We start from the raw sequence: 20,303 nt of genomic DNA on the forward strand, positions 1-20,303 counted from the left end.
TCTCTCCCTACTGCCACGATAATCTTACTCTTCTATTTCTTTGGCATGTTGCGGCTTGAAGTTTTCTTCAAATTTCCAGGGGAGGAGCATGAAAAGAAATTCACTGTCATTATACAACACAGAAGCTGCATTTGTAACCAAGTTTGCATGTTTTAATGTTAAGAACCCTAGATCTTAAAGAAATGCTGCCAGCTTATGATAACAGAACCTGATAGACATTGTGTCCCAACCAACAGCTCACATCTGCAAGAGGAAGAACAGTGGGGTTCAAACAAACAAAAAGCCCAAGACCTGGCAGTAAAATTTCATAGAATGAAGAGGCACTGAAATAATATTATTGCCTTTTGTGAAACAAGGGAAAGAACCATCCTCTTCTGACAGCACAAGACTTATGACATAGCTGATAATGTTTTAGCTAACTTAAACCTAGCACCATAAGAAAGTTAGGTAAGTTTGTTTTACTCTGAGTGAGGTGCTTGTACATTTGTTTTCCATGTATTCATTTATTTGAAGTATTATAGTTGAAGAGCAACTGGAATGAAAAGCAGGTATAAAACCAGAACACTTATTTACAGCTAATTAATACATAAAATGGTAATTTATAATGCTGACAAAGCATATTTCCACATCCCTTTCTGTATTTTAGATCTACTGAGAAACAAAATTTCTTACTTGACAACATACATATACATTTAACATAACAGCACCATAATCTACAGGCTTTTTTTCCTTAAAACTTTGCAAACTGCAACATATAAAAATGGCACCAAGGCATGAAATTGAGCAGGGAAATCTTTTGATTCAACTTTGTATCACTATATAAAGACACTGAGAATAACCAAAAAAAAAGTTATGGCTCAGTAAGACAAATATTTTAAAACAGGAATCTTTAGAGGATATATCTTAGTTCAGCAATCTTAAAGGATGCTTAGATTTCTGAAGAAATTCTTCTGTCATATCCTCCATTTTGTTCTCCACTGGAGCTGCAGATTTGTTCTCTTTACCCTTTTTGAGACTTCTTTTGTGCTGGGATTTAAAGAAAATACCCAATGTTAAGAGAATACAAAGAAATTAAAGAGTCTTGCTCATGTGCAATGCAGTACACCGTGTTCTGAGAAAAAAAGTTGATGTAACTCCTGAGAAAGGTTCCTAATATATTGCATTTACTCAAGAGATTGACTGTAGACATACAAACTCAGCAGCTATTTTTAAAGGGTCCACAACAAGAAAATATGCTCTCCTCAGCAAGAAAACCCCTAGACTAATATACCAAGAAGTTTACACTGATACATTGGTAGAACAAAAGGGTAAGAAGCAAGTAAATAAAAAAACGCAACCCCATGAAGACTTAAGAATGCCAATATTTCTGTCAGGCCTCTAAGAAAATACTCCATGTCATTTCAACCCTTCCATTAACACATCTAGCAAATTATGACAATTTTCTTTATGCAGAATTATTTGCTGAGGAGATTTCAACTGTCTGTTCATCTTGTCAGAAATCTGCATTATTTTATCCACCATTAACTGTTGTCAGAATCTGCTGTTACTTTAACTGTAACTGCTGTTGCACAAAGCTAACAAAGCAGTATCTACAGGATTTGAACAAGTTGTGAGGCTACCCTAAAATACAAGTGACTTGAAACTACCTACAGCACTGTATGGAACAATGATATTTCTTCTCTCAAATATACAGCTGTTTTGTTATCTGTGGAAGTTACCTGGAAAAAAGGAATGCCACCATTTGTGTGGCAATATACATTTTTATCCATTAAGAATCTGTCACAAGCAAGGCTTTCATTGGGTTCTTGCAACTCTCCTTCCTCTTCCAACAGGTCCTAAAACACAAGTTTTTCAGAAATATGTATTTAATGTCTGATTTTCCTCAATGAATGTATTAAACATGGTGAGATTTATAAGAGATATGGCACTTCAATTCTTGAAAAACAGGAATGAAATCTAAGTTACTAATATCTTTATTTTTCAAGAGATTGTTTTTATCAAAAGCTCAGGACACTTGAGTCCAAGTACACTGTAAAACACAAAGGCTACAACAACCTTGGGGTTCCAGTCAACTCTACAAAAGGGCATGGAATATTCTCAAAGATGTGAAATCTTCATTCAAGAGCCTACTTTGCCATTTATATACTTACCTGACCTGCATTATCCTCCACCTCATTTACCACACTGCTTAGCATAGCATCAAGATTTGTTTGATTTTGTCTTAATTGCTTCAGAAGTAGTTCCCGGGGCTCTGTTCTCACGAGTGTGACTGGATACAAGTAGTCTTTTCTCTGTGGAGTTGTCCCTTTAATGAAGATTATACACTTTTCAGTGTTTGCTTTAAATTCAGATCCTAAATTTTACATCAACTCATCACAGAAATCATGCTTTGTTCAATCACCATTCTTTGCATACATCTTAAAAATAAGGTGTAAGGCTGTCCCCATTAACCTTCTCTTATGAATTCTGGAACTCAAACTGTTTTCTGCAAGACCATTCTGTCCCCAACCTACTTAAATACCTGTTGGAACATCCACTTTGAGATCCTCTTGCAGGAAACTATTAACCTGAGTTAGTCCATGATGTACTTCCTCTTTAAGTGCCAGCTTCTGCTCCACAAGTATCTCCTGATCCACCTTTATCTGATCCAGAAGGCCATTTAGCACCTTCCCCTCAGCAGCCTTTTGTCTGCCAATGTGGTCAGCAGTTTCAGCTATTGCTTTATCACAGTCTTCTTCATTTTTCTGAAAATGAAATAAAAAAAACAACTCAACTAAAGACACCAAGTTAACAGGAAAGGTAAGACTATGGCCTCTTTTCTAAGATGTGGTGCATGATTAGTGACATGACCTGAAACGAAACAACTGAGACCTCAAATTGAGAAGTTTCAGTGCCAGTTTTACACTCTCATTTTGAGAGCTATCTTCAGAAGAGAGTCAGTTTCTTAGAAAGTATGATCATTTTAGAAAGCTAGTCTCAAGAATAAAGATGATGCCATCTGGCTCAGACCAGACTCCTCATGCTTCTATGCACAAACGCTGCATAGAATTAGGATATTCAACTGAACATGAACATCATCCTACAAGAACTAGAACCTGTATGCATTTGCAGAGGAAAAAGAAAATGTGTTTTCAGCTATTCCCAATGAAATTGAACTCGTGAAGTGTTCAGCAGGTACAACAGATATGTATTGAGACCACAAATGGTTTTAGTTTATAGTTGGACTTGATCCTTGGAGATCACTTCCAATTCAGAATATTCTGTGTGAAGGAAATTTCTATAGCTGAGTTTTTCCTTCTGTTCACAAAATACTGGATTTGCCTATTTTATTGCCTATTACAACAACAACAAAAAGGTTGGGATGTGAAACTTGTGATGGAAATTAAAAAAAAAAACAAAAACCCAAGAGAGAAACTCTAAGATAAGAGGTCAAGTATATACTTGTATATACTTAATAGGATGCTTTCTCCCATATTGATTGAATCTGACTAAGAAAGTAATTTGCATTCTCCAGGAAACAGCCTTCATTTGATCACTGTGCCTCTCCCAAGGACAGTACTGTAGATAAAGCTTTAGAATTAGAGATAAACACTACTAAGATGATATAAATGCTCAGATTACAAGTTAGCTGTATAGCATTAGTCATGACACCATTTTTTGAGGTTAGGGGCACTTGAAGTTCAAAGTCTTCCTCTTAATTTAGTCTTTTGCTTTCCTCTAGTTACATCTTCTTAAGCTCAGTAACATGAGTCTACTATCAAAAAAACCATAGTTTTGTTTTGACTATAACAGAGAACCTTTTTCTCCCCTCTACAAATTCTGCAGTGTAGTTTGTCTCAGGATGTTGCATTAGACTACAAATGACTATAGGTACCTTTTGTAAATACTGAAATTGCTGTTTCTCATCCTTGAATGACAATAGCTGCTGATTAGTGAAGTTGACCATCTGAGCAGTTGTAAATTCACCCCATGTACTGGTATCCTGAGACACATTTTTGAGATTGCTGAGAAGATGTTGACAGTGGTCATTGGATTCTTCCAGCATTGTCTTGTTTTCAGCATTTATACTCCTGAGCTCTTGAGAGAAATTATCCAGAGATGCAGTAAATTTGCTGTGATTGGAATTTGTACTGCTGACTAGGTCTGTAGTTTTCCTGCAACAACATATTTGTGAGAGTTCAGAGATTTTGAAAGGTAGATTTTAACACAGTACACTTTTAGAAACATGAGACCAGAGCCAGTGAAATAGCACAGTTCTATCAAGCCAGTTAATTATTATATTGTTGGTCTACATAGCAAATTCACAGCGCTTTGCAGCAGCAGGTTTGCTAAAAAAAGCAAACAAACCCAAAACATCCACCAACCAAGAAACCTGAAAAGAGAACCAAAAGACCCTAACCACAAACTAAAAACTTCAGCAAGACCTTGGTTATTCAGTCTGCAATTGAATGAAATATATTGCAATAGATACATTATTATGCTTCAAGCTAAACTTTCATAATATGGAGTTCTGAAGTCCAGACACTGAGGGACACTCCTCAGCATATTACACCCAAAATGATACTTTCTTATCACACACAACTTGCTCAGGAGACAAGTTCAAGGCCAAGCTTTTTAGAACTACTGTTTACTCAGGGGAAAGGCCAACTATGATCTACACTCAGTGGCAGAGCACAGCTCTAATACACAGGCCATGCCCAGCAGGCTTTATAAGAACATAAATATTAAGGGCATCCAATTTTGAAGTTGTCTTCATACATAGTTTATCTTGCATGAATATACAGCAAAAAGAACTGCTCCTTACAGGTGAACATTTTCTTGCATAGCAGTGATGGTGGTCTTCAGGCTTCCATTTTTTGTGAGTACATCACTTAAGTTCTTCTGAGTCTCCTGAGCAAACAGGTCGAGCTGGCTTTGCAGTACAGATATCAATTTGTCTGCGCTCTATCAAGAAAAATACCACAAGTTTCACTGTTATTTTGCACTTTTTAACACTCTTAAAGGGTAGCTGAATGCCTGGATTAAAAATGCAGAGTTTTGCATTTCTAAAGCAGAAGGTACAATTTTTGTGTAGTGAAGACACAGACACTTTGCTTTTGGAGACATGTGTAAATGAACTATATTGAATATACTCACAGCAAGGGGAAGGGGATTTTGCTACATTCCTATATAAATTACTTAAAGCAGCCTAACAAAAGTTCAATAGAATTAGGATCAAGTTACTGTCCTCCTAACATTTTTTTCCTGAGGTAAGTATAATGGTTTACTACCACATAATAATTTAAATCAAAGCAAGTAATCACACTTGGTTTTAGGGTGTTTTCTTACTCTAAGGATACCTTTCTATGTGCCAACCTCGTCATTTCCACTTCTTCTTTTAAACTGTCACAATTATGCTGGAGCTGAGCAAAGCCACCAGCTGTTTCTTCTTGTATTTTTTGCAGAGTGAGAAAAAGATCTCCAAAGAAGGTATCCATTTCCCTTTTATGGCCTTCCATCTTAAAGAAAAAAAGTTTTACTTACAGTTAGATTTTCAGATCTTTATTTAAGAAACTGGTATTTTTCCCTAGCATAACTGACACAGAAATAAACTCTACCCCAAGGATATTGTCAAAAGTCATTAATGAAGTACTGTGCATAAAAGGCAAAAAGTCACACTTGGAACAATCTGCAGTTTGAGACTGGAACTTAGTGTGGGGGCTATTCCAAACACAAAATTTGACATGCAAGGTAAATAGAAAAGCAGACAAGGAACAGCAAGAGCTCATAAGCCATGGACTATCTGCTGTCTAAGCCTGAAAACCAATAAAAACCTTTCAGACATGGGGAGTTGATTCCTCATGAAATGTAATTGACATGAGGGGAAAATATTTCAGTAAGAGAAACAGGTGACCAGAAACAAAGACTTGTTTTTGACACAATGGAAAAAAGGAAAAAAAAAAAGAAATTAAAGATGCTACAGTTCTACAGAAGTATCATGTGATAGAGCAATAACTTGAAGCAAAGGTCTTCAGTAAGTGCAGTATTGCTTGCACTTACAGTTGTTAACAAGATAAAGCACCACATTTCCCCAGGAATCCAAGGGGCTATAGAAAATGTTTCATAGGAAAGCATAAAAATTTTGGAGTGGTAAGACTTGCCTAAGCTGACTTTTTTTTCAGATTTCTGAAATACAGGGGAAGAATATATTAAAAATATCAAATATTTGTTGCTAATAAAGATTTAAGCATCCATGTTTTACCATTCTACTGTGGCACTCAGGCAAGCAGCTGTGCCAACATAGAGAACAAGCAAATTTATCACACTCAGGAGAGGAAAAAAATCTGAAAAGAAAAAGATTGAACTCATGGGACAAGATAAAGGGTAAAAGGCTACACAAAAAGTGGAAACACTCTGACATACTACAGAAAAACAAAGAACATATTACCTGTAAATTAAATAAAATAGCAAAGCACAAGCCAAAGAGGCAGACTATGTGTATTACCTGGTCAGCCACAGCAGAATATTTCTCCAAGTTACTCTGGAACTGACGGTTTAACCCCAAGACAAATTCTACCACTGGTGTCAAGCTATTCACTGCTCTTCCTAATCCAGTTTCATGTTCCTCCTAGGAAGAAAAAAAAAAATGAAAAAATTAAACTAGAACATGGCTGTTCCTTCATCTACATTTATAAAAAGCTACTATGTACATATCCATGTACTCTATTATGACAGTATATGCTATATAGTACATTACAACTTGTGTGGGTGACATGGGAGGGGAAGTGGGGAGGGACAATCATGGTCAGGTGGTGAAGCAGATACAGGTAAAGACCATTAGAAAACATTCTATACATATACAGAACCCCTTTTGACCAAAACCATTTTCTAATATTTAAGATGCAAATGTACTAACAATTAATCTCAGCAGCTCTGCTTTACAATCAAGTGATAGATTCTCCTGCTGTGTTATTTTTTCAGACATGTGAGAAACTTCAGCAGACACCAATTCTTTAAGAGAGGCAAAAGATGCTGATACAACTGATGCAAGAATATCTGCTGTAGAAGAACTGGTAGACAGGAGGTCACCTACAAAAGAAAACCAGATTTAAAATTTTTTTTAAAGTTCTGCTGTAAGACAGGAACTTTTTATTACTCATCACCTTATTGCCCATTACAGAAAGGCTGTGGATCATCCCAGACACATTATTACTGGTGCAACTGTAATAATTATGTCACTTAAATAAAACCACTTCTTTCCTAAAACATATACATTTTAGGAAGTGGTCTTTGAGATTAAGATTACTACAGGATAACTACTAATACAGGTATTACACTTACCTATAAAATTTGTGTAAGATGTCAGCATCTGTTGCTGCTTCAAACTGTTTTCAGTAATTGAATCTTGTATTTTGCTGAACAAAGCATTCATTTGTCCTGCAAATGTATTTTGGACAACAGCATTGTGCTGATCAACAGCCTTCTTACGGTCCAGTTTTGCATGGAGCCCAGATACATCTCTTGTAGTTTCTTCAACTGTACTTAGTAACTACAATTTTTAAAGTTATTTTAGTAAGTCTTTAAACAACAAGTCAAACACATATTATATAAGGAAAAGCAACAACAGCTCTGAGTTAAAGAAGTTATCTCTCTTGGAAGATAGGTATTTCCTTTTACATCATCAAATTACAACAGTTCTAGACCACGGTGTTATGTCATTTATGCTTTTAGAACATGAGAAAAAGTTACCTTCCAGAGACCATTTGTTCTGGCTTTAAAATCAAAGCATTAATAAATTACTGCCTCAGTATAATAAGGAATAAAGGTATCATTTATTCCAGAGTATTAACTGAAAAATACCTGAGCACTTCTACTTTTTTCTGAACAATGTGACAGTAAATATATTCTTTAATATAGTACTCAAGCAAGAGGTTTCTAGTACTAGTGCTGCGATAAATAATTTAGAATTCATACAAATAGTGGAGTCCTGGTTTGTAGTGAGCATAAGTAATTTCTGTACCCATTTGTCTCAAATACTCCACAACTCACACCTAAAAACCAGTCATCCCCTCCTAATCATACAGGAATCCAAACAAAGAAATTGCCATAGTGCCTGAAGAAACAAGTTTCATCATTTTGCAGTTTAAATAGCAGGACACTCTCTCTTCTCTACTTCAAGTCTGTTTTGATAATTATGACTAATCTACAAACACCTCAAAAACACATCCTAAAACACAGAGGTGACAGGGCAACATTATTCAAAGCTTTTTGCTATTTTTCTAGCCCAGTTCATAGAACAGTTTGGGTTGGAAGGAACATTAAAGAGCATTTATTTCCAAGTCTCCTACCACGGGCAGGGACATGTTGCGCTAGACCAGGTCCTTCAGGTATGTAGAGTTTACTGTTTTGCAGGACCAGTCATAAGATTTTGAAAGAAAACTACTTATTCTGCAAAAAACCTCATGATAATAGATACTGCAAAGCACTGGAACTTCCATGACAAACTGGCCTGAGGGAAAATTAGTTCCAGACCAACCAAAGTGTTTAGCAGTCAACTGTCAACACTGCCACAAAGTCCTGCAATCTAATCCTAGTTTCCCATCTTAAATCCAGGTCCTGTCTCACTCACATCATGCTTTATAGCAACAATTGGTTTCCTTGAATAGCCCAAGAAACTCCCAAACATAGGAAGCTGTTTTACAGTAAGTACAACTGTGATAACCTTGCTAGCTGTGCCATGAAGTTTTTGTTCAGTATTTTCCAAAACTGAAACCACATATTCCTCTTCAGCCAGCTGAACCTTAGTTTCTTGCAGGTCTTTTTGCGTTTCTTCCAGTTCTTTCTCCTTGATTTGCAAATCTGTTTTACACTGTTCAAGTTCATTTTTACTGACTCTGAATAGTTCAGTGACCTAAATAGGAAGACAATCATCAAATAAGGCAACATCACTTTTTATAAATTTGACAGTCTCATTTCACATCTCTCAAATTACATGACAATGACAGAAAGCAAATTGTCATCTAGCAATGTAATTTTAGCTTTAGGACTCAGGTCTTAAACCTAAACTACAGGTTTCTATAGTCTTTATAATCACTGAAAATATCAAGCCAACACCATTCTCACTGTAATAACCACTTACTTCCCCTCTCAAAAAACAAGAGCCAACAACTGCTACAGCACAAGGAAAAGAATCCCACTAAACAAACATGACCAGATATACTGAAAAGAGTCAGTGAAGCTGATTACATAGAAGAGGTACATATACCAGCAAATTAATTTCTACATTTCTCTTAAACAAGCAGCTCCAATTTTCATGTAATTTGTTTAAAGGAAGCTCATGACCTCTCTCCCCTCATTCTTTGCTCCTAAGCAGATACCTGTCAACTGAGATGATACCATTTTACAAGCAGATTTTTTGTTGAAAATTCAGCAAAGCAAATTATAGTACTAGACATGAAAACAGCTTTAAAAAATAAGTATTGCAATCTGCAATTTCATATACATTATTTCAAAATCCTAACTTCAAGAACTAGGAAGCTTCCACTCTTGACTAATTGGGGAACTTTAATATCAACAACAACAAGAAGAATATTCTGACTGTTCTTTCCTCAAACCTTTTTTCCTCACTTTGAAAGGAGAATTTCTTCCATTTTTTGGCAGATTTAAGTCACAGTTGAAAAACATCACTTACCCTTTTCACTTCTTCCTCCATGACACTGATTTTGTCAATATACTCTGTAATTTGTTCTTCCTGGACCGTCAGCTTTCCACTAAGGGCTCTCAAGCAAGAATTAAAATAAACAAATTAGTCAAGTAAGAGGCAGCTTTAAGATTTTACACTACATTTTTAGTAATTTCAAAAAATAAATATTGCTAAATGCTATATGAATAGCAGGTAGTTTGCACTTAAGGCAGAAAAGATTTAAGACAATTTTCCATTGTAAACTTTCTGTGCAAAGTAGCCCTCTTAGAAGTGAATATATCAATATCAAGTTTACTTTCCTGTATTAACTTCTACTGAAAAAAAAAAGGTTGCAAGTGTAAATCTGCATGCTGAGTAACGCTTATGGTAAGTTTTACACATAGACAAACTCCTCAGTGCAAGCCTATTGGATTTTATCTGTATAATATTTCCTCAGTGCAAGCCTATTGGATTTTATCTGTATAATAATTAATTTTGAAAGAACAAGTTGACCAAACAGTTAAGTTTTCCTAACTATCTTCAACTTCCTGGATTAAAAATACACCTGCAAGTACATACTTATCTGTATAAGGATAGGTACCAGTATCTGAGATTTGTTGCTAGTTATTTTATAGAAATTTTGCAGACATACTCATAGTTTTCAACAGAAATATAGATTCCATTTTTCTCTCGAGCAGCAGCGAGGTCTCGCTTCAGACGCTCAATCTCTTCAGTATATTCCTGCATAAAGAAACAATCACATGTAAACCTGAAAATTCCTATTTCGGTTTTGATATTCAGCTTAACAGGTACTTCACAAAGGTAGTGCTCTACAGAAGTTTTGCATAAGCACAAGACAAAGAACTTAAACTCTGCTCTAAATTCAGCATAACACCATTTAAATTCATATCATTGGATATATATTGGCTATATGTAGAACACTGAAACCTTCCATTTGAAGGTCACACTTGGTTGCATTTAGCAACTTACAATGGGAATCACAGCTTCCTTAGGGGCAGAGCTACTTTACACTGGCTCTTCACTTGTACTTACTGACAAGTTCCCTTTAATTCAGGCACTTTCTAGGGAAAGTGCAAAATTGCGAACATGTAACACCCACAGTCACAGCTAGTAGCAATAACTCTGTTCAACTTTAGTCTTATCAGCAGCTCCAGTATCTGCAGGGACCATTGCTATATCAGTGCAGCTCTAGTTTAAAAGCATCAGTTCAATAATTAAAATCACTTCAGAAAAGCACTGCTACTAGTTATAGCTTCTTCCATACTCCTGCAAACAGCAAAGACTACATTAACAGAAAGTCATGCCTAATCTGTAACTTCATTTTTTAAGATACACATCTAGTTACCTTAATGAGAGCTTTTTTTGTTAGCTTCTGATTAACTTCAGGCTTGTTCATTATATTCTTTGCTCTATGGGCATATTCCAGTGTACTCAATGTCTCCTGTGAAAAACAGATGTAAGATTAGGTCAAACTGAGGAATTAACTCATTTTTGTATCATTAGCAAAATATATTATTAATTTTAGGAATAGGTTTTCAGATTCTAATTTACCTCAAGATTTACAGATGCAGGCGAAATTGTGGCAATTATTGATGTTTTTGTCCGTCCCCCAAGAGAGTCTTGAAGGATTCTTGTGAGTTTAGACTCCCTGTATGGAATATGAGGGGCTCTTTCCACTAGAGCAGTAATCACTCTTCCTAGTGTCAGCAGAGACTGGTTGATATTTCCAGCTTCACGAGCTCTTTTGTCAACAGCCCCAGATCGACCAATGTTTTCACTTCCTGCAAGATCAACCTGGAAAGAGAGGGTATGCTTCTGTCTCAATGACCCTGAAGAATGCTTGCCCCAAAGTCTTGCAGAACACATAAAAGAGCTTACCAGTTTTTCAGGAGACACTGGGGTGACAAATGGGACTGGTATTTTTCATAGCAACAAAGAAACATCCTATAACTTTATGAAAACAATTATTTTCCCCTTATCAGGAAAAAACTCTAATCAACCCTTGTATATGGCTAAAAAAATCTATCAATGACACTTATTTCAAATACTTACCAAGTTTAGCTTTCCAATTTTAACAAGTTCTTCTCCATCTAGCGTTGTTTCTTTCATATGGATGGTAATTGAAAACACAGAGTGGGAACGGCTGCAAAGAAATCAGTTTCAGATGTTCCATTAAAGCCAAATATCTAGTTGTTATATGACTGCTACAAGTTCTGTGCTCCTTACAGAGAATACATTTAGCCCATGAACTACAAATTATATTTTCAAGACACAAAGTTATTCTGCTATTTTGTGTATGTACATATGAATATGGTATTTAAAACCAGTGATGAAGCAATTGGTTGACATTTGACTCATTCAATCCTATAAGTTTTATCTTATTTCAAGGAGAAGCAAGAAGCCTTGGTTTTGCTTACATTTGTGTATTTCCAATTCACAAGTGTCTCATGAAAACTGACTCACAGGATTTTTTTCAGTCCTTATGCTAAGAACAGTTTCACAGAACGTAAGGAACATAACTTTCTTTATGCAGGCTAAGAAAAATTCAGCAACTGGTTCAATCCAACAAAAATTTAGAAGTTCAATTAATTTTTCTATCAAAAATAGTAATAGTTTAAGATCACAGAACCATGGAATGGTTTCACCTAGCTCAAACCAGCCTACCATGGGCAAGGACACCTTCCACTAGACCAGGCTGCTCAAAGCCCCATCCAACATGACCGTGGACACTTCTAGGGATAGAGCATTACAATTTCTCTAGGCAACACGTTCCAGTGTTTCCCCACTCTCATAGCCAAGATGATTTTAGGTTGAGTTTATTCCTTTAATAAGTTTTTACTACAGGAAGCCGACACATATAGAAAGCCATAGATGTCAAAATACACCAGTTTGACCATACATAAAACAACACATCCGGCACAATAAATTCTCAAAATTATCTGGAATCTCAGACAAAATGAGTTCTGTGTTCCAATCAGCAGTACAAAATACCCATTTCCTTCCACCAGTAGACAGACATGGTCAGTATATCTTGAAATTAAAATACAATACAAAACAGGCAGGGTATATTCCATACTATTGCAACTGCTTGTTCAGATATTGCATCTACAGCTCAAGAATGTGAAGGCAGTAATAAAAAGAATGCTATTTCTGACCCAGGTGCCCCTATATTACATTCTATGACCTGCACCCATATGAAGCAGCCCTTACTGCCATACAATCTTATTCCCAACCTAGTTTGCAAATTTTACAGAAGCCAGATTTTGAAATGAGGGTCTTGTATTGGATCTGTAAAAAGCCGATCTTAGCAGTATATTGAAACGCCAAACTTCAGTAACAAATCCTAAGGTATCATTTCCTACTGGTGGTACAGAGAAGAAAGGATATTCAAGACCATTACACCAAGTTTATTTAATAAATGGGACTGGCCAAAACATCCAACCACCTAGAACAGCTAGAATAAAGACAACCCACCCCTCTGATACAGGTATATCAACTAAACATCTTCCAAAATTGAAAGGAACCTTCTTTTTGAAAATGTACAGCATCTACTGCAAGGAGTATTTATCTCATACTAGTACATACAATGTATTTCACTTATGTATTTGTCAGATTTAGCCCTTCTGTTTTCATAGGCATAGAAAGCTTTGAAAAATTTAACTTCATAACTTTGAGTTATACTTAAGCTTCAATATTCTAAATGTCTAATTAAGAACATTATGATGCTTTTATCTCAGCTAGAGTTAGGTGGAATCCCAGGGCTACTGTTCCAAACAGACACTACATATTTACAAAGACTATAATAATTACAAAGCAAGCAAACTCTAAACAAGAGGAGAAGCTTGTATTAAAAACAATGCAGGGAGAAATAGCTTGTCCTTTTTTAACTTGAGAAGCATTCAGATTTTATGATGCTTTGTATGTTTTTTTTTTTTGGGTGGAGTTAGTCTTCACAGTGGCTGGTATGGAGCTGTGTTTTGGATTTGTGCCATACAGAGACATTGTTGTCAGGGCTTTGGATGCTGTGACACTGGCAAGGAGGTTCAGAGTACACAGGCAGTTGGAAGGAGACACAGCCAGGACAGGTGACCCCAAACCACCAAAGGGATATTTCAGACCATATAGTATCAGGCTCAGTATATAAAGTGGGGGGAAGAGGGAAGAAAAAGGGAGGGGACATTTGGAGTGACGGCATTTGTCTTCCCAAATCACTGTTACACATGGGACCCTGCTCTCATGGAGATGTATTAACCATGGGAAGCAGTGAATTAATTTCTTGCTTTGCTTGTGTGTACAGCCTTTGCTATCCCTATTAAACTGTCTTTATCTCAACCCATGAGTTTTCCAGCTTTTACACTTCCAGCTCTCTCCCTAAATCCTGCGGATGGGGGAGTGAATGAGTGGCCAGATAGGCTTAGCTGCTGGCTGGGGTTAAATCATGTTATCCCTTCATACACCTATTGCAATCACCCCACAGCACATGATAAGAAAGAAATTGTAACTATAGCTTTCTAACCCACATTTGAGAGTCTGCACTATGACAGACAATCTCAAGACGATGTCATGTTTGCTCTAGCTTCTTTCTTCTTCAGTAAGAGTCTGTTTAAGAAAGAACAAAACAAGGTTTCTGAAATGGGGAAGATTTGTACCTGGAATATGCGTTCATGTAAGTAGCTGCAGTTGTTCTTTTGGCTGCACCCCTTTCCAGGATTTGGTAAACTTGATTTTTGTTGTGTACAGTTACTTCTTCCAAGCCTTTAATAATTACACCCCTCTGTCAGAAAGTAATACATGCTTATTATATGTCTCTCAACAATCCTGAAAACCTCAAAATAACAAATTTCGTAGAACTAACCTTGTTTCGAGGATCATCAAACATCTGTAGTCTTTCCCCAACATCAGGAGTAGGATTCAGAAGATCAAAAAGCTCCTCATTATAGATTTCCAAAAGAGAAACTTTCACTGAAAATTCGGTACCATTCTCTGTGAGTTTTTCAAATATTTGATGCAATGTACGGGGTATGATACCTGCTAGTGGATCCTATAAAAGAAATATTTAATTTATAAATAAACTGAAAGATTTGGAGGTAGGGGGTAGAGTTTCAACTAGTCTGACTGGATATAAACAAGAATATAAGTCAACAATAGTAGAATGCAATACATTAAAGATGTAAAGTAGTCCTTTTCATATAAATGAATGAGACTGTTAATCTACAAATTTCTAAGGAAAGTCAGCTTCAGAATTTGAAAGACATCAACTTTTGGTTTTCCTTAGCCTTCTTCAGTTTCCTACTTTGAACTACACTACGGACAAGAGCAATCTCAGGAATGAAAACATACCTCTTCCCAAGTATATTCTTCATTGGGTGACCGCTCCCCTTCCATTGTGAAGGTCTTACCAGTACCAGTTTGGCCGTAACTGTGAGAATAAAAATAAAAACATAAACAAGAAGCTAAAATACAAATAAAATTTCCTAATAGTAATTATTGGCTTACTTACGCAAACACCGTACAGTTGTAGCCCATAATAACTTCATCCAAAATGGGACACACAACACTCCGGTACACATCAATCTGCTTTGCCTGAGCTCCAAAAACCTATTGACACAAAGACAACACATCCCATTTATCTATACAATAATGTATAATGTCACACTAAATATTAGCTTGTTTCCAGAAGCCCCCAACTTGACAAGCAGTTACCAACCATATCAAATGTGTAAGTCTTTCTTGATGACTTATCTGTCACTCCTCCGGTGCGGACACTGACTTCCTTTCTTGCTTGATCACAGTCTATGACAGCATAGGAGCTCGCTTTAAGTTCTGAGGCATTAAAAGGCCTAAAAGGACAGAAGTCAGGAATATTGGATTGAAATCATTGCTAACAAGAACAGAAAAGAGATGAAGCAGTAATATCACTCAGGTTAAGGACCTAGAATAGTATAATGGGGCAAAAAGAATGAAGTTTTTAACTTTATCTGTTGAATAATTGTTTAAGAAAAAAATACCACAATTTGGCCCTGTTTTACCTTTCACCCACTGTGAGACAACTCAGGCATCCATAGCTTTCTGTTTGTTACATACATATTTTTAACAAGCCTATAACCACTTTCAAGACCATATAGATGCACACATAGTTAACATTAGAACATATTCAGTTACAGAGGGTAGAATATGAAACATATTAAACAATTGTTCAAATAACAGGCTTAAAAAAAAAAAACCAAAAACCCAAAACACTTATACACGCAAGTTAATGCAACAGTGAATCAAATGCAGATGACACAACACTCTAAAGCACCAAAAATACCAACAGATCCTATTAATTGCAGCATAATAAGCAGCAATACCAGAACCTTCATAATACTGATGTACCTGAGTAATATTTAATAAGACAGACAAAACATGAGACTGGGGGGCAGGGGGGAGAAGGCCACATTAATTTAAAGTCAATCATAGTAAAAATGTTTAATAGAGGGACAACAAAATTTTTGAACTTGATGGTAAGCATCTTGTTTCACCAGTAAGTTAATTCAACCTTGGTGCACACCATTTTCCTTAAAGGCACATTTGCCACTATTTCTCCTGAAATGCACGGAAATCCTACTTTATTCTTCATTAACTAGTGCTACTGCACTGAATGTCTATGCTGCCCATATAGTTTACCTGCGCAGTCAGCTTGAAAATATAACTTCTACAATCTATATTTAATACATACATAGTCTTGAAAGTATCTTGACACTATAGACACTTCAGATGCTCCTTAAATTATAATGTTAAAGGAAAAAACCACAAAACACAAGAAAACCACAAGCACATAGCACCTCGAGTCTCTTGAACCTTGCGGCTAACATTTCTCCCTCAATACATCACCAAGGCTGAACTGTCAGATTCTAAACAGACCATGGGACACCTGGGTGCGAGATCGACTGATGACAACAGAAGATCACTAAAATCTTGTTCACAGCAGCAAGTTACAGCTTCAGTTTAATGACTTTTAAAGTAACAGAACAGTGAACATATTCTGCTGTGTAACCATGTAATACTGAACCAGTCCATGGCAGGAGGTGCAAGACCCCACAGCTGTCATATTAGGGGAACAATTTAGCTGGGCTGGAGCAGGAGTACAAATCACCACTACACAAACAGCTGCCTGGTGTGCCATGGAGACATTTGATCTCGGGTTCTGCCCCTTAGGTATGAAGCGCATAATTAACAATGCTAATGCATGCATTTTGAGTTTCCAAATTTCTGTTTTACCAAAGCTCAGTAAATGTGTTGCTTGAAAAGATGTTTTTTTATATGCTCAGACCGATCAGGTTTTAGGAACAAATTATGACACCAAAGAACAAAGTTACTTCTACCTTCATATCTATAAGGAGAATCTGACTTGATGCAGAAGAAAAAAGGAATGTAGAAGAAACATTTACTAACTCAAATAAACAGAAGCTATTAAAAAAAAAAAAACAAGGTCTAGGAAGGGCAAGAGCGGGCAAGGAAGTTTTAAGAGGTTAGAAACTAACTCTTGACATAGCAATTTGTCTATGAATTATAACAAAAGCAGAACATTCCACTGTGGACAGTCTTAATGTTAAAAGTAGCATAGTGAGCATTATATTTAGTTAAAATAAATACTTGATAAAGCTATTCCAGAATAATTAAGACACATAAAAAGAAAATAGCTGCTCTGCTCTTGACAGTATTTCAAATCCAGTTGCTTAAATCAACTTATTCTTTTGAAATAGCCTTGACTCACATCAACACTTTCACCAATCCCACATTTGTTTCAGAAGCTTTGTAGTTGCATTGCAAAGATAAGGCTAAATTTATTTTAATTTCTATATTTATTGTGCCTCTGTAAAAGTAGAACTCGTAAGCTTGAGGATATGACTGCAAAAGACATTAAAACATAACACATAAACTAATGTTCGCAGATCTGGCTCAAAAAAACCCCAGCTTCTAAAGGTGTTTCAAACACCATGCATAATGTATTACCAGTATTACAGTTTTAACATACAGTGCCTTAACATTATTATCTAGTAGCAGTAAGCAACTTTTTAAAGCCACCTCAGAATTACAAAGAAAACCTAATTTTATGGTACATTAAATATACCACTTCATACCAAAAAGTAAATTCATCTCATCAACCAAGACATTTGGTCATTTTTACTTCAGCAGTAGACCCCCATCCTATTGCCTGTCCCCTTGAAAGTCTGTACCAATGAATTTATGTGACACAGCGAGCGTAGCAACAATTTATCTGTTAAAGCTTAACGACTTCCCACAGGAGCTGACAGAAGTACACAATTCAGCCTGAGTTTTTGTGTGTCTCGAATGTCATATTAATTCCACGTAGCTCTCCTTGAGCTTCCTACGCAGCTTCATACGGGGTGTGCGCCGAATCAAGTTCGGAAACTGCAGCTTTTTGCCTTTTAAAGCTGTAAGAAATCGCTCAAAACACTTCTGCGGAAGCGCCGCTTCCCCGCGGGACACACGGGCCTGCCTCAACCGCAGGCCGGTGCCCGGGACAGGCAGCCCCGAGCGCGGTGCCGAGGGGTACGGGCGGCTCCCTCGCAGCGATCGCTGCGGGCAGACACAGCGATCCGCCGGAGCACGCATCCGCAGCCGGACACCGCGGCCCGGCAGAGCCACAGCTGCACAGCGCCCGGCACACGGCCCCGCGGGCTGTCCGAGGTGCTGTGCGGACACCGTCTGGGCCCGGGTCCCGGAGGCACCAACGCGGGACCTCCCTGGGGCTTGCCCACGGACCGGCCCCCAACGCTCGCCCAGAGAAGGCCGGCCACACGTACCTGCATCGCACCACCACTTGGATATTCTTGCCTTTCTCTTCCTTCTTGGTGCTGCCGCCCTGGGAGCCGAAGGAAGCCATGGCGGGACCGGGACGGGACCAAAGCGCTGCCACGGAGCCTCGGCTCGGGTCGGCCGCGCGCGCCGCCGCCAGCGCCGCTTTGAACCGCGCACCGCCCGGCCCGGCCAATCAGCGGCGGCCCCGGGGCACCACGGGACGGGATTTCAAATCCTGGCGGCGGCGGCGCTGGGAGCTGCGGTGCTGCTCCGCCCCGGCCCCGTCAGGTAGGTGGGTTAGACCGGGCCGGCTTCCCCAAGCGCCTGTGCTGCTGATCCCGCTAAACCGTGACGCGGTACCCGATGTCCCCCCGTACCTGCCCTACGGCTCGTCTGTGCCGCCAGTACCGTGAGAGGCTAGCAGGACACTGTCTGGCCTCCTCTGCGGCTGCCGCTGACACCCACGGGTCTGAGGGCAGCCAAACTCTGCCCGCCATCAGTCTGCTACAGTCAAATCATCCATATAACCCTTTCTCACAGGTCAAGCCCTTCAGCCATCCGTTCTTCTCATAGCTCTCCAGCTGGCCCACCAGTTCCTTAAATATCACGACAAATAAGCACAGCTCGCCAAAGCTTCCTGGAACTGAAACATTCCTTCGCTTGTTTGAAACAATGATCAGGTTTCTACTTATACAGCAAGGCACAGCGCTCTCCGTTCCCAGCAGGGCACCTGCTGTCCCCTCGGCCGGGGGTGCCCCAGCACAGGGCACACCCTACCGGCCCTGTGCGCTCCTGGCCATGCCTGCAGAGCTCTGCTCTGGTCCCTCTGCGCCTTGTGCAGGCTTCAGCTCAGGCCGGTCTCCAGCACAACTCGTCTATGTCAGTCTGAATTCCACAACTAACTTTCCACGTTACAGGTTTACAAGTTGGTATTGCCTTATCGAGTAGTGGGGAAATCCTATTTAAGAATGAAACTAAGTAGTTACAGGCTAAGCACAAAGCATCACGGGTTGCACCACATCCATCCTTCTACTTTGAAACTGTACCATGTGAACCACTTTGCCATTTATGTCACCCTGGATTCCCTGTGAGAGCTTCCTTTGAGGCGCTATTAAATGCTTTGCTAGGTGGAGATCTAGGACAGGATAACTGGTCTTCTGGGCAGTAGCAGATATTAGAGGAGATTCAATTTGTCTGATACGCTTTTGTTATTAAATTTGTACTGGCTCCTACAGACTGTCATCTACCTGTTATGGCCTACAGTGCTACAGTGTTTTGCTCTTGTTCTAGGGCCTCCTCAATTTCTGAAATTTTGATCGCCCATCTATAATTTTGCAGGTGTCCACACCCCTTTTTTCCCCTAAAGTTAGCTGCTTTGAATCTTATACTTCTCTCCCCTGTGAGTTCTTAATGTTAATACCAAATAGATCCTAACCCATAAGGCTTGCAGTAATTTTCCTGACAGTGACATGAAGCAACATCCCATTACGCTCCCCCACCATTTATCTGAAGAGTTAGAGCAATGTCAGAGCTAATCAATCTTGCATTAGGCATTATGAACAAACAATAAACACTAAAAATCAGAATAACACATTTTGTTTCAGCTTACTAAAGATTTGACCAGGCAGGAAAATAAATATAATGCATGGCAAACATTGAGACCACCTTTACTATTTGCTTTTTTGTATTCCACCTATGCTAACAACATAAATCACTTGTACTGACAATTGTGCGTTAGCTACTGCTAGACTGAAAAGTCAAATGCAGTTATGCAAATAATCTAAATATTTACCTTTTGCTCTGTACTCCTTCATAT

At 38.2% G+C, this 20,303-nt stretch overlaps 1 protein-coding gene across 1 annotated transcript; it reads right to left on the minus strand.

Moving 5' to 3' along the window:
• Window positions 1-109: 109 nt before the first annotated feature.
• On the minus strand, window positions 110-18,615 carry KIF11 (kinesin family member 11). The gene is made up of 22 exons (XM_058841372.1): window positions 18,493-18,615; window positions 15,390-15,522; window positions 15,183-15,280; window positions 15,023-15,101; window positions 14,538-14,723; window positions 14,332-14,456; window positions 11,735-11,825; window positions 11,234-11,476; window positions 11,028-11,123; window positions 10,314-10,402; window positions 9,671-9,758; window positions 8,702-8,890; window positions 7,321-7,528; window positions 6,896-7,068; window positions 6,485-6,607; window positions 5,340-5,498; window positions 4,805-4,944; window positions 3,875-4,154; window positions 2,522-2,744; window positions 2,151-2,305; window positions 1,719-1,835; window positions 110-1,026 (listed from the first exon to the last, which is right to left on the minus strand). The coding sequence occupies exons 1-22, from the start codon at window positions 18,570-18,572 to the stop codon at window positions 904-906; spliced, it is 3,198 nt and encodes a 1,065-aa protein (XP_058697355.1). The 5' UTR covers window positions 18,573-18,615; the 3' UTR covers window positions 110-903.
• Window positions 18,616-20,303: the final 1,688 nt, after the last annotated feature.

Source organism: Poecile atricapillus, chromosome 6 (genome assembly GCF_030490865.1).
Source record: "Poecile atricapillus isolate bPoeAtr1 chromosome 6, bPoeAtr1.hap1, whole genome shotgun sequence".
Taxonomy (NCBI): domain Eukaryota; kingdom Metazoa; phylum Chordata; class Aves; order Passeriformes; family Paridae; genus Poecile; species Poecile atricapillus.